The sequence below is a fragment of the Paralichthys olivaceus genome, chromosome 11, assembly GCF_024713975.1.
Source record: "Paralichthys olivaceus isolate ysfri-2021 chromosome 11, ASM2471397v2, whole genome shotgun sequence".
Classification (NCBI taxonomy): domain Eukaryota; kingdom Metazoa; phylum Chordata; class Actinopteri; order Pleuronectiformes; family Paralichthyidae; genus Paralichthys; species Paralichthys olivaceus.
Genome location: NC_091103.1, coordinates 24,033,105 through 24,045,846, shown reverse-complemented (window position 1 = coordinate 24,045,846; position 12,742 = coordinate 24,033,105). Strand labels below are relative to the sequence as shown.

The following is a 12,742-nucleotide window of genomic DNA, read 5'->3' as shown; positions in this document are numbered from 1 at the left end:
CTGCCTCGAAGAATTTCAAGGGCAGTCTGCAGACAGGTAAGATCATTAGAGCCCGTCAGAGATAATACTCCAACTCTGACTCCCACTGGAGGAGGAAAGTTTAAGAAAGTTCCTTGTTCTTATAAAACCTTTTTCAAACCCTCTGCATGACCTCATCAACACCGCAGTCAACCTGAAAGGGAGAGGTTTTCTGACACGCTGGTATTTTGGATGGAGCGAAAGGTTTTCACCACAGAGTGATGATAAGGAGGCAGAGAAATGGAGGTCAGGCATTCTTTGTTCGTAAGGAGCCTCACTGGAGCTGCAGAAAGACACCTGGTGAAGTTTATCTACGACCGAGACCTCGAACAAAAGTGATCTTATACACAAGTTCGTTTACTGCCCGTTTCAAAAGAAAACCGTTGATATCAAGATAAAGACAAAGGTAAAAAGAGGAGTGTAGAAATACATGAGCCACTCCCTGTTAGATCATATGAACAACTCATATTTTCAATCTTCATCCACCGTTTCTCTGATTCTAACTCCCCACTCGTGCCCTTTTCGCTGCCCAGGGATTCTTAGCAGACAGGCCCATCGGGAAGTCGGCCATGTAAACTGATAGCAGAGGCTACTTCAGGTCCTTCCTCCCCTTTTTCATGATGTCAGCTTCTTCAAGGACTCCTCCCCTCGGCCTGATCCGCCTTATAAAGGATACTGGTGAAGTTGAGGAGAGACAGATCATCACAGATGCGAAGGCTGAAATTATCTTAATTGCAGGTTGTGTCTCAGGTTGACTCTTCCCCCTGTTTGCAGATTTAGTTTTTCTGTGACCTCCTCACAGCAGCAGCAGAAGAAGACATTTCAGGATGTCTATAGGGCTGGAGTTGATTGGCATCTCCCTGTGCATTCTGGGATGGATTATTGCCATTGTGGCATGTGCCCTCCCCATGTGGAGGGTGACGGCCTTCATCGGCAGCAACATTGTGACGGCGCAGGTCATCTGGGAGGGCCTGTGGATGACCTGCGTGGTCCAGAGCACGGGACAGATGCAGTGTAAGGTCTACGACTCCATGCTCTCTCTCTCTCAAGACCTGCAGGCCGCCCGCGCCCTCACCGTCATCTCCATCCTGTTGGCCATCCTCGCCGTGCTCATCGCCATCGCCGGGGCCAAGTGCACCAACTGCATTGAGGACGAGGCGTCCAAGGCCAAGGTGATGATCATCTCAGGGGTCTTCTTCATCGTCTCCGGCGTCATGCAGCTCATTCCCCTCTCCTGGTCAGCCAACACCATCATCAGGGACTTCTACAACCCATTGCTCACCGATGCTCAGCGAAGGGAGCTGGGGGCAGCGCTCTACATTGGCTGGGCGGCTGCTGCCCTTCTGATTCTCGGTGGCGGACTCCTCTGCTGCTCCTGTCCTCCACATGAGACCAGGTACAACCCGTCGAGGATGGCGTACTCCGCCCCACGGTCCGCTGGAGGCCCCGGGTTAGAGAGGAAAGACTACGTATGAATGACAGTCGAAAAGGAAGAGACTTTACTGAATCTCACGCCAGCTCGAACTGAAGCAGCGCAGAGGAAACAAGGAAACAAGGAGACTCCACGATGAAGGATGTGTTCGAATTCACCTGTAATGTTTAATAATCTGTGCGTGAGGCTCTTTGTTTTTCTGAGGCTGCAAAAGTTTGCAAAGGACATTTGAGTGGAATTGTTTTTTTTAGCTTCAAAACTAAATAAATATCCTCAGTGCCTTTTTTATATCAACACAATAAAAAAACTACGACAATTGTACAATCACCTATTTTTTTAACAGAGTCCAGGCTCCTTCATGTTTACGACTGAATATTTTTATAACCATTACTGCTTCATGTGTCGCCACCTTCATTATAAAGCACTTCTGGGAACTAAATGGAAGAACTTCACATGTTAAATGTTCATCGACAGGTTCGCATGTTGTAAATACTGTGTGAAAATCATGAATAACCTGTAACGACTTGTGGTAACTGTATTAAGCTTTTTGTGCAGTGTGGTTAAGGGTGGGGGTGGGGGTGGGGGTGAATACGTGGCAGAGGTCTTTGAATGTTTATTACTGTCTTTGTGTCTTATATTCCACAGCTGTAGTGTTTTTTAAATAAACATGACTTTTTTTAAGTTATTGCTCGTCTTTTCTTATTATCTTACTTCACTATTTGTTTATATGCTTATGCTGCATTAAAGGTTTGTAACATCACACACTCCACAGCGTGAGTCAGTAAGATGGTGCCAGGTGCCTTTGTAACAGAACCCTGACATTTGATCCCCAGGCCAACGTTACCTGGCAATATAACCACAGGCGCTTCCAACAATTAGCCGCAGGATCAGCTAACGGGCGGAGGTGAGAAGCTGTGAGCTCAGAGGAGTGGAAGTCATTCTCCACAGGTTGCATGATTTGTTGGTCACACTCCTTTCCAAAAACCTTGCCACATATTTACACAGTTACACAGTTTGTTGGTGGGAGCCACTGTGTAGCAACATTCTCCTGCTGTTGTTCCGATGAGCCGGATGAATGTAGAAGAGTCTTGTAACAGCACTTTCCTCTTGAGGGTTTTGTGTCTTCCAGGCGAGTGAAGCTTTAAGTCCTTGTGGCAGATTCCTGAATGCATCCACCTCCCTCTGCACTCGTCCACTGTCCTGAGCTGTTACCTTTTAAAACTTCACCGAGGCCCAGAAATCCTCTTAAAGTCAACGAAACTGCAAAAACGTTTCACTTTTTCATCAAGATCCGTCAATTCTTATCAGTGAAAATGACCAAAAAAAAGCCAAATTTCGCAACATTAAAGGAAAAGAAAAAATCCCTCCTGGATCCACCCCTGATCAAAATTTCTTCTCTAACCCATTCCACATCTTTTTACCTTGTTTCGTAGTAATCCGTCAGTTTTTGCGTAATCTTGCAAGCAAACAAACAAACAGAACAAACTTAGAGGGGTGAAAACATTCTCTATCCAATCAGTAACAGTTTCCATGAGTCCAGAGTCTTTCAGTGTTTGTGGAGTCACACCTGGTGACGGAGCCCTCTTGAAAAATTCATGACCATAGTAAATATGGGAAAGGAGCCTCCATGCATCTATCACATTACTCTGTAGGATCAGTGTCACCTCGGACAAAGGACGACGGCTCAACATCTGGTCACGATGAGTCACAGTTACAGTAACTACAGATTACAGCTCAGTTTATATTGTAAGGAGTATTCAAGAGGTTTTTCATTATTGTTGTTGTTCAATTTTGTTTGTCCTGCTTTCATGAAGGTAAACTAGAGGGAGTTTAAAATGCCTTAAATACATCCCACAATTTACTTATGGATTATTCATAATGGATGGAGTACACATAATATACGTTATATTTCTGTGGTCACCCAAATATCTTTCAGTTTGTGCATTTAACAAATTGAAGTTTAGATTAGTATTACATATTTCATGATAAATCCAGATAATGCAAAAACACTGGCCTGTTGTGAAACATTGTCAGACCATAAAATACATACATTTACATCATTCTGTGAATTTAATTTCTGTTTAAGACAAGATTTTTTATTTACTGATTAAAAAATTAAACAAACTAAAACACTTTCATACCTCTGCTGCTGTTATTTTAACATCCTGTAGTTCTATGTGTTGTTTTGTTGCTGCTTTGAGTTTCTGTTGGGAGAAATGGTTTGATATTTTCACAAGGGACACTATACGGGTGAGGTTAGATTCCATCAAGCTGTAATATATGTCATGATAAATACATGTAATCCCAAATGTGGGTTAGAATTGCAGCATTCTGTGCATTTTTTTGTCTTTTATGATGCTAATTATTTATTTGCTGATTGGATAACATATATTCCCCTAAATAAACAATTAGTTCACCCACATTATCTTTATAATGTTGAAAGTGTAAGATCCTGTGGTTATTATGGATGTTTTGTTGTTGTTTTGAGTTTTTTTAGAGAAAACTAAATTTGAACAAGAAACCTGTCAATCATTAATAAACACAATTATGAAGAAAACCAGGTAGAAACTGACTCTCATGAAATAAACGGCCGAGGAGCTTTCTGAGTCTCTGTGGTCTCGCTCCGCTGGCTCTGGTCAAACTGTGGTCACATGACCGATACTGGGGAATGTGAAGGGCAGAGAGGTTTCCTGGCACCTGAAGTCAGAAAGAGAAAGGCTTCCATCCCCCACACCCACTGGGAATAACACAGACTCACTGTGTCCAGTCAGTGGGAACGGAATCTCACTGAGTTTCTTACCTGTGGAGGAAAAAACCCCCAGCTCTTTGTTTCCCCTCTCGTGTGTGCTTTACATTTAGATATTAATACTTAATAATAATCAACTGTATTCATACAGCACTTTTCAAATCAAAGTTACAAAGTGCTGCACAGATTTAAAACAGGTGTGACAGGACAGACACAAACAAAACCAGTCAATAACACAAAATTAAATTCAAAGATGCTAAATAGATAAGGTTTATTATTATCATATGATTATTATCTGCAAAAGTTTTTATTTAAATCTGTTAATTCACAAAGTTGTGTGTGTCAAACTTAACACAACAGACTCACAACAAAGACAGTGATCCACAGTTACCTTATTCCATGATCATCTTTAAATTTGTGGTTTTCTGTTTGTTGTTATGAGATTGAATCAAGTTTAACAATTAAAATGATGTTTCCATTCACTGTCATTCATTCATTCTCACACAATGAAATGATCTTTATGACTCTAAAGTTCAGTCAGTCTTCATTCCTTCATGCACAGTTCCCGCTCCCGCTCAGCTCCACCTGCTCACTCTCTCTCTCTTTATCCAATCACAGCGCGACGGCTCGCCTTGTGCCAATCACCTGTGAGCTGTCAAAGTTTGAAATGTTCAATCTCCCCGCCTTTTATTCAGCTGAAAGTTCAATGACCTCAACTCTGGATCATCTCCCTTCAAACTGTCCAATCAGACGCCCTCGTGAGACGAACCAACTTCGTACCTCATCATCACCAAACTATCAACTTCATTAAATGCTTCCATGTTGCTCTACTTCCCCCAGTCTATTCTGCTGTTCACAATAACTTTATAATTATTCATTTTCCTCTATTTCTCTAAAAGGCTCTCTTAAATAAAAATATCACCCTTGTAGTTAATTCCCAATTCTTTAGCTCATGGTTCACTGATCTTGTTCATTCTGGGTCAACTCTTAAATAAGTCTTATAAGTTGTATTTTTCATTCGATTTAAAGAATACAGTTAAAGGTATAACAGACATGATATCTCATATCTCATACATGTGTTTTGCAACTTTCATGATCTGTTATTGTGATTTGCACTTCAGGGCCACCATACAAATGAATATACAATTTATTTTCCTAAAATATCTAAAAAGTAGAATATCATCTGTTGAAAAGGGACAAGTTGAGGATCCAGCAGCAGCTGCAGGATGAAGGTTAACGCTCCATCAAATCTCTAAAGTGGTGATCATGCTGAGTCTTCACCAAACTACTGAGGGAAAGTTAACAGAGGAAAACCAGCATGAGAGGGATGGGCCAGTTTCACTGAGGTCAGGTCGTGCTGGCGGTGTGTGTGTATTAGTTCATTGGTGAAGCAGATTTATGTGCAAATGTACTTGCTGATAAATCGGGATCCCTCCCTGTACATTCCAGCAGTGTGTCTGTCCGGCTGAGCTCAGATAAGAAAGTCTCCCTCTCAGCATCACTGCTCAGTGTTGTGATTGAATGACCAAGGTTAATGTTTGGTGTTTGGAGAGACACCGGCCAAACGAGAGAAGAGAATCAGTGGACATGGAAGGTTCCGGTCTCAAAAGGCAACGATAGAACAACACGTTTGGTAAAAGGAGAAAGAGAAAAGCCAAGAAAGCTGAGTGAGGAACTTTAAAATGATACGAGAGTGCAAACATCAGATCCTGACACAGATAGGATCACATGATTCCTGATTCTGCAGGAAACTGCATGAAGAGCAGAGCGCAGTGAAAACAACCTGTCACAGACTCAATGAGAGCAATTCATCCAAAGAACCAACCAGAGAAACATATTCTGCTGCTCTCGTGTGGTCAAACTAAAAACCTGGAACATTTACTGTGGAATAACGCAAGATTTCAATTTTGGTTCCTTGAACTTTCTGTAATTGTCTTCTAATGCTTCATCTCGACTATTATTTACTTGATATTATCTACATCATTATAACTGCTTTAAACATCTAACTTTTTAGGCTGCAAACTTCACACTTGATCAGAATCCAAAGGTGAAAATGAGTCTTTTTGTTCATTCTGGCATATTTACAGTGTTATCAATATACACTGGCCCTGGAAATAAACTTTATAAATGAAAGTAAATCAATCTTTTTTTTCTCATGCAGCAAATTTTTTCTTCATCTTAATTTACAATGTTGAATTTCCATATTCCATAATTTCCCCTGAAAATCAACTATAGAACATTAAAAGCATTTCAAAAGTTCATTTTCTAAATTATCAGGGACACAAAATAAGTTTATGCTCAGATGAAAAAGCCAAACATGTAAATGAATTCAATAAATACAATAATGTGTAAATAAAATGATGTGTAAAAATAATAAAAAGATTTTTGATGTTCTTCCACCAATTTACTAAAAAAAATTACATTTAAAATTCCTGTGGTGAGTTTTAGTGTGATACAGCTGCCACAGCGGTGGCCGGTCCGAGTCCATAGACTGACAAACATATCTGGACCATAGGGTGGACCAGACCTGGATCTGCTAGAGTCCAAGAGGACAGATGGACTCACCCTGTCCCACTGTCTAAGTGCCCCTGAGGGAGGCACCTTACTCTGTTCACACAGATGGGTTAAAAGCAGAGGTCAAATGTCCCCATTGGCATGTAGTGCTGTGTGTGCAGGACTGTGGGATAATAAAGGAATCTTAATCTTATTCTGCTGCCATCTAGTGGAGACAGAGACAGCACACAGTTCAAACAGAAGCACCAAACTATAAAAGTATATTTCTGGATAATTTTCCAGATCTACCTCAGTCCTTGAAAATGGACGTAGAGTGATATATTCTGGTTTTAATTATCACTAGAAAATAGCTTAGTAAACATTCAAGAGGCACAGGTACCTTTGACAGGTTGAGTATCTGGTTCATTCCTCGGTAACCATGTGGCCTTAGTGTAAAGTTACATTTCCTGGAATGAAAAATAAAGACTATAAAGAAAAATACAATATCACATTGACTATTGCACAACTTCTAAGTCATTTTATATATTTAAATAACTCTAAATTAACTGCTGCATTGAGTCATTATGCAGAAAGACAAACAAACTTTCCCCCAACCAAACCTGCAACTGTTACAGTCACACAACAAAACAGGGTGTGACGAGACGACTGCATTGTTTCATTCCCTTTATTCCATCGTGCAACAGAAAACAAACTCTTTCTCATGAGTAAACTTTGCTTCTGTCGACAACTGAACAGATTTACAGCAGCTACAGACACGAAGCACAGACGCAAAACGTACAGTATCACAAACAAATCACAAACAAAGGGAGGGTTGGAGAGGAGGGCGGGCTCTAGGTTTATAAAACACAACATTCACCATTGTCCCTTATTCCTCATCTGTGTTTGTGCAAAGCTCACAGCTGACCCAACACCACACCCACACACACACACATACACAAACACCCACACACATCAGGAAACTAAAAAACAATTCAGTTACTGTAGGTAGTGTTTTGTTCTCAACAGCATCAACCGTGTCATGGGACACACAGACAGACACAGACACACACACAGGATGTGCACAGTCACAGCTTCTCCTCAGCGTCATCCAGTGGCGTGTACAAGAATGCAGCCGCGTCCTCCTCATAGATGATGGCCACAGTCTCTCCGGCGTCCGTCACTGCTGTGCTGGTCTGTACGTACGCCTGCGGCAGACAACGAGGAGTGAGCGTTTCACATACGTACACAACAGTAACATATTTATTCACTCGTGCCCACGGAGGTACCCTCTCGAGCAGCTGCAGCCGCTCCTCGTTCAGCAGGTTGCTTTGTCTCAGCTGATTCACGGTGTTCTCCAGACCCAGGAGCTTCTCCAAGTGACGGCGGTGACGCTGCTGCAGCACCTTCACCTTTTTCTGCAGCTCAGCGACGATCGCCTCCAGCTGCTCTTTACTCAGACTGCTCCTGTGGTAGCTGGAAAACAAAGTGTAAAACTCTCGTGCTGAGGGCTGATTTTCATGAAACTTGGTGGATCCAGGAATATTTTTTTACTTTTTTACTACATTGTGAAATATGACTGTTGTTTTTTGACATTTTCATCAACTTCCCAGAAAAAAATGATTCATGGATCTTGATAAAAAAAACATATTTACATATTTATTTTGTACCTGCTTTAATTCAACACATTTTCCTTGTGGCCACATTTTATCCTATTTTTATCTTTGTAAGCACCTATTTTGATTTAATTTTATCCAAAATGTACTTCAAGAATTCAGGAATAACATTAATGATTATTATTACTCATAAGGAGATTGTTGGGTCTTGGCGGAGATAAATCCTTCTGACTCTTTGCTGCATCTGTGCACAAGATTGAATCTTGACTTTTCCCGTTCCCATTTTTAACCCTGAACTCTCAGGCCAGCACCTTTGGCTTTTCTCAGTAAAGATTCTGAATAAATCTTGAAGCGTTTCTCCTGAAGTTCTCACCAGTGCTCCTCCAGCTGGTGATCCTGCTGCTCGGTGCTGTCTTCGTCAGACTTCCCATCATCTACCTCATCTGTGTCCAGTCTTTCCACCGTGAGAACCAGCGACGCAGGGTTAGGTGATGCGTGCTTGGACACTATGGGCACCGTGGATGAGATGGGCTTGGAGCTCAGAGCGGACGACAGCACTGTGTCCGGGGTGAAGACGAACGGGGTCGAGGTTCCACTGGGGAGAACGCTTGGTATGGTCTCGAAGTAGGCGATGACTTCCTGGCATCCTTCGATGGTCTCCTCTGTGGAGCACGTCACATCTTCAGCAGAGAGGGACGCTGCAGCCTTGTCTGTGCGACCCAGTGTGGAGTAGCAGCCCTGAGTTAAAATGGAGGCAGTGATTCCATTCACAAGCTCTTCTTGCCCTTCAGCAGCAGAGCCTTCAGACATCACTACCACCTCCGTGTTCTCTCTTACGTCATCTACTGTCTGGAATAAAGTTAAAGGGAAGCTTGTCCCTGTTTGGAACCCATCCACTGATGTCAGCGTGTTCAGGTCTGTGTGGAGGAAACAGTCCGAATTTATAGCATCGCTCGACTCCACCAGGCTGGTTTCACCGCACTGCGACGGGTCGACAGTGATCTCATACAGGTGCACCGTGTGCAGAGTGTTTTCCATCTCGACCCCGTCCACAGCCGACGTCCTGTCGTCTGTCAGTGAGATGTTGTGATCACTGTGCAGGCGCAGACGTTTCGGCATCTTCTCACTTTGATCGGCAACTTTTCTTTTCTAGAAGGAAGCAGAAGTGTGTGTTCATCAAAAGCAACACGGGACGTTTAGTCAATACATGTGCAAAGATTTTCAGTGATTTATCACAAAACACTGCACAACTGTTTTCTAAACAGTAAACGTTGAGTGTGTAGGATTTAGTGAATCTCAAAAAAACAAAAGCCTGATGGAAATACCCAGGTTTAGGAGTGAAACGATTTCTGATTTATCTGCACACAATAAACAAACAAACAAACAAAAAAAAAGTTTCCCAAGATGTTCTTATCACAAGGAAATGTAATTGAAGGATTTTACAGTTTAACCATAAAAACTATAAAATAAATATAAATACAAATAAAACACAACGTAGTATATAAAACTTAAATTACGAAAAGAAACTAATCCACAACTTTTCTGCTTTTCCTTGTTAATGAGCCAAATAAATAAAATGTTTATCATACAGCAACTTCTAAATGACTCATGTAAACAATGGTAATATAATTACTTGCCGATAATGTGCAGCCCTGACTCTTCTGTACGAGACTGTGTGCTTTGTGTTTTACCTCGACCTCCTGGAAGACTGTGGGCACGGCGTCGCTCTCCAGGTAACGGATCCCCCACCGCACCCTGAAGCACGACGGTGCAAAATGTTGGTGGCAGATGTACTGGTGTCTAGAGGGAGTCCAGTTCTCACGTCCCATGTTCCTCAGCCACTGCTGCAGCCGTGCCGGGTCCTGCAGAGGGAACCTGGAATATAAGATTGACTACAAATGAAATACTGTCAACGGTTTAATATCAAACTAGAAACATGAAAATGCAAAGAAAACATGGAAATCTGAGCACTGACGCCGTGATCATGTGACATCACATTGTAGCTTGTCACATTATACCACAGCGTGTAATCTAACTCACCTGCGGTGTTTTTATAGTCAGTGGTGGCGTTTACGTAATAAACAAGTTTCTCTTATACATGGCAACTACACCCATGGGTGTTGGTTCCTGTTACTGCTTTCTACACAAATGGATTTTCTGCTTGTGTTGTGTGAGATCAATTAAAATAAACTCCAAACACCAGCATCACAAAATTCAGCCTCCAACGTGACCATTAACTAAGTAAATAAAAATAAAGTAACTTTCAAGAAGAAAAATCAGGTTAAGAAATGGTAAATAAATAATACAACTCTTATCTCAATATCAATTTCATCAAAAGCAATATGACCAATAATATATATTGATAAAATGATGTAACACATAATTGATCTACCTCATTCTTGAAAACCAAACCTTCACTCAGGATCAATAATCATCAATATCGACTGACGTGAAAATGTTCATCTCATCTCAAACCCATTATCAGCCTTACTGTCCAGTACTTTATCTGACTATTGCCTTCATGACGGAAGATACTTGTATTAAACTGTTTTAGTTCAATGGGACCTAAATGACTGAGAGTTCAACTTCAGGGGAGTTATAGTAAAATCAATATCACAAATGTCCAATATACTGTACATCAATATAATGTTTAAGCATTGTGAAAACACAGTGAAGAGATAAAACACATGAATGATCCTTACTACCACTCTAGAGAAAAAATCTGTCTTTACTTCTAAGCAACCTCTAAGAAATAATTTATCCTGATAATAATTTATATAAATTGAAATGAAAATGTAAATCTTGATATCTGAATCTGAATATTGCTTCATGGGGCGAACAGTTGAAATGTCTAGTGTTTTGTTTTTGGTTAAATGGAACAAACACACTACTGATAATATCACTAAAGTCCAATATACTGTACACTAATATACTGATTATTGTTGTGTAAGCACAGTGAGGAGGTATAATTGATCTGATTGTGAAATATTTTGTTTGTCATTCTCTGCTCATTAAGACAAACCACAACCTTCACTCAGGAGGAGAAATCAGTCTTTAAACCACCAAATAAATAACAATGGAACATTAATCTTGATAATTATCGATATAAAACAAATCGAAAGATGTTAATCTTGGTATCTGAAATCGGATAATTCCTTCACGGAGGAAGACAGTTGTGTTTCACGGATAAACATCCGATGGTTTCTCTTCAGTTTCCCTGTCAGGAGAAACTCCATGCTTCAATCAGGACTTTCTACAAAGATCAATAAACCGCAGCGGAGTTTCCTCAGAGATTGAGCTTCTTAACTTCAGGCAGAGCAAGAGCAAGAGAAATAAATAAACCCTCCGCTGGGGTCTGACCTGTAGAAGCTCTTCGTGCCGCTGCAGGACTCGTTCTTGCAGCTCAGGACCGAACAGTACTTCGGCATCTCTCGGCTCCGCGACTCCAGATCGCTCCACTTCAACCGGAAACGCGTGTTCTGAGCGCTGTCAGCTGGCGGCGCCCTGGAGACGTCACAACATCAGCTGTTCACCAGAGTGACGTCACACACACGCGACTCACAGGGTGGTGAGCACGTTGTTTTCACTGAAATGAATAAGAGTAAGGACATACAACACATTTATCGTTGGACTGACAATTATTTAAACCATGCAGAGATATTGAGTAGGAGAGAAAAGTACCACAAGCTGGATAAAATAAAAATAAAAGATCTGTGGACAATGGTGCATTTGAATTTCTTTGAATTTTTAATTTCAGGGACTTCATGTTGGGTTTCATTAAAAAACTGGCTCATAAAGTTAAATGAAAAATGTGTTTAAAATTAATTAAAATGAATCAAGCTGTGTCTCTAAGATCCTGTAATGAGCAAAGCACTGTTTTAATTTATATAACATTTTATTCCAGGCGGACACACAATGTGCTGCACAGATTGTGAGACCACAGACCAGCCACTAAACCATGTGGAGAGAAAAGTAAGACATACAATAATAGGATTGGAAAATAAAAATAAAATACAACCGAATTTTAGATGAGACCATGTTTATTAACAAAAAGCTGAGGATGCAGATCTATGACTCATGATTATAGGCTGAGCGACTGCCTTAATAAACTTATATTGTTTTTGATCCACAATACACTTCACTAATGCTGTTTTAAAAAACATGCGTATTCTGAGGCTCCTCTCACAAGAGTGATCTAATATTAAATGAACTGATAATCCTGGTTATAATTTACATCCAAATTGAGGGAAATAAATCCACTTTTCTGTTATTGAAAAAAGGAATGTCATTTCACTAAACCTAATTCCTGGGTCATATTATTTACAACGCAAATACTATTGTTTTGTGAGGTCACAATGTTATTTTCATCCAATCTAGTTGATGCTAAACCTTTGATCCAAATCTAAGATAATGTGTTCACAAGAATCAGAAGTACAGACG

The 12,742-nt window shown here is 40.8% G+C and overlaps 2 protein-coding genes across 2 annotated transcripts; one reads left to right on the top strand and one right to left on the bottom strand.

Moving 5' to 3' along the window:
* Positions 1-703: 703 nt before the first annotated feature.
* Positions 704-1,768, top strand: LOC109630440 (claudin-3-like). The gene has a single exon (XM_020088667.2). It carries the CDS (start codon positions 846-848, stop codon positions 1,491-1,493), a length of 648 nt encoding a protein of 215 aa, XP_019944226.1. The 5' UTR covers positions 704-845; the 3' UTR covers positions 1,494-1,768.
* Positions 1,769-7,360: 5,592 nt separating this feature from the next.
* On the bottom strand, positions 7,361-11,821 carry LOC109629988 (THAP domain-containing protein 5-like). The gene is made up of 5 exons (XM_020087975.2): positions 11,663-11,821; positions 9,994-10,177; positions 8,676-9,451; positions 7,976-8,162; positions 7,361-7,894 (listed from the first exon to the last, which is right to left on the bottom strand). Exons 1-5 carry the CDS (start codon positions 11,728-11,730, stop codon positions 7,775-7,777), a joined length of 1,335 nt encoding a protein of 444 aa, XP_019943534.2. The 5' UTR covers positions 11,731-11,821; the 3' UTR covers positions 7,361-7,774.
* Positions 11,822-12,742: the final 921 nt, after the last annotated feature.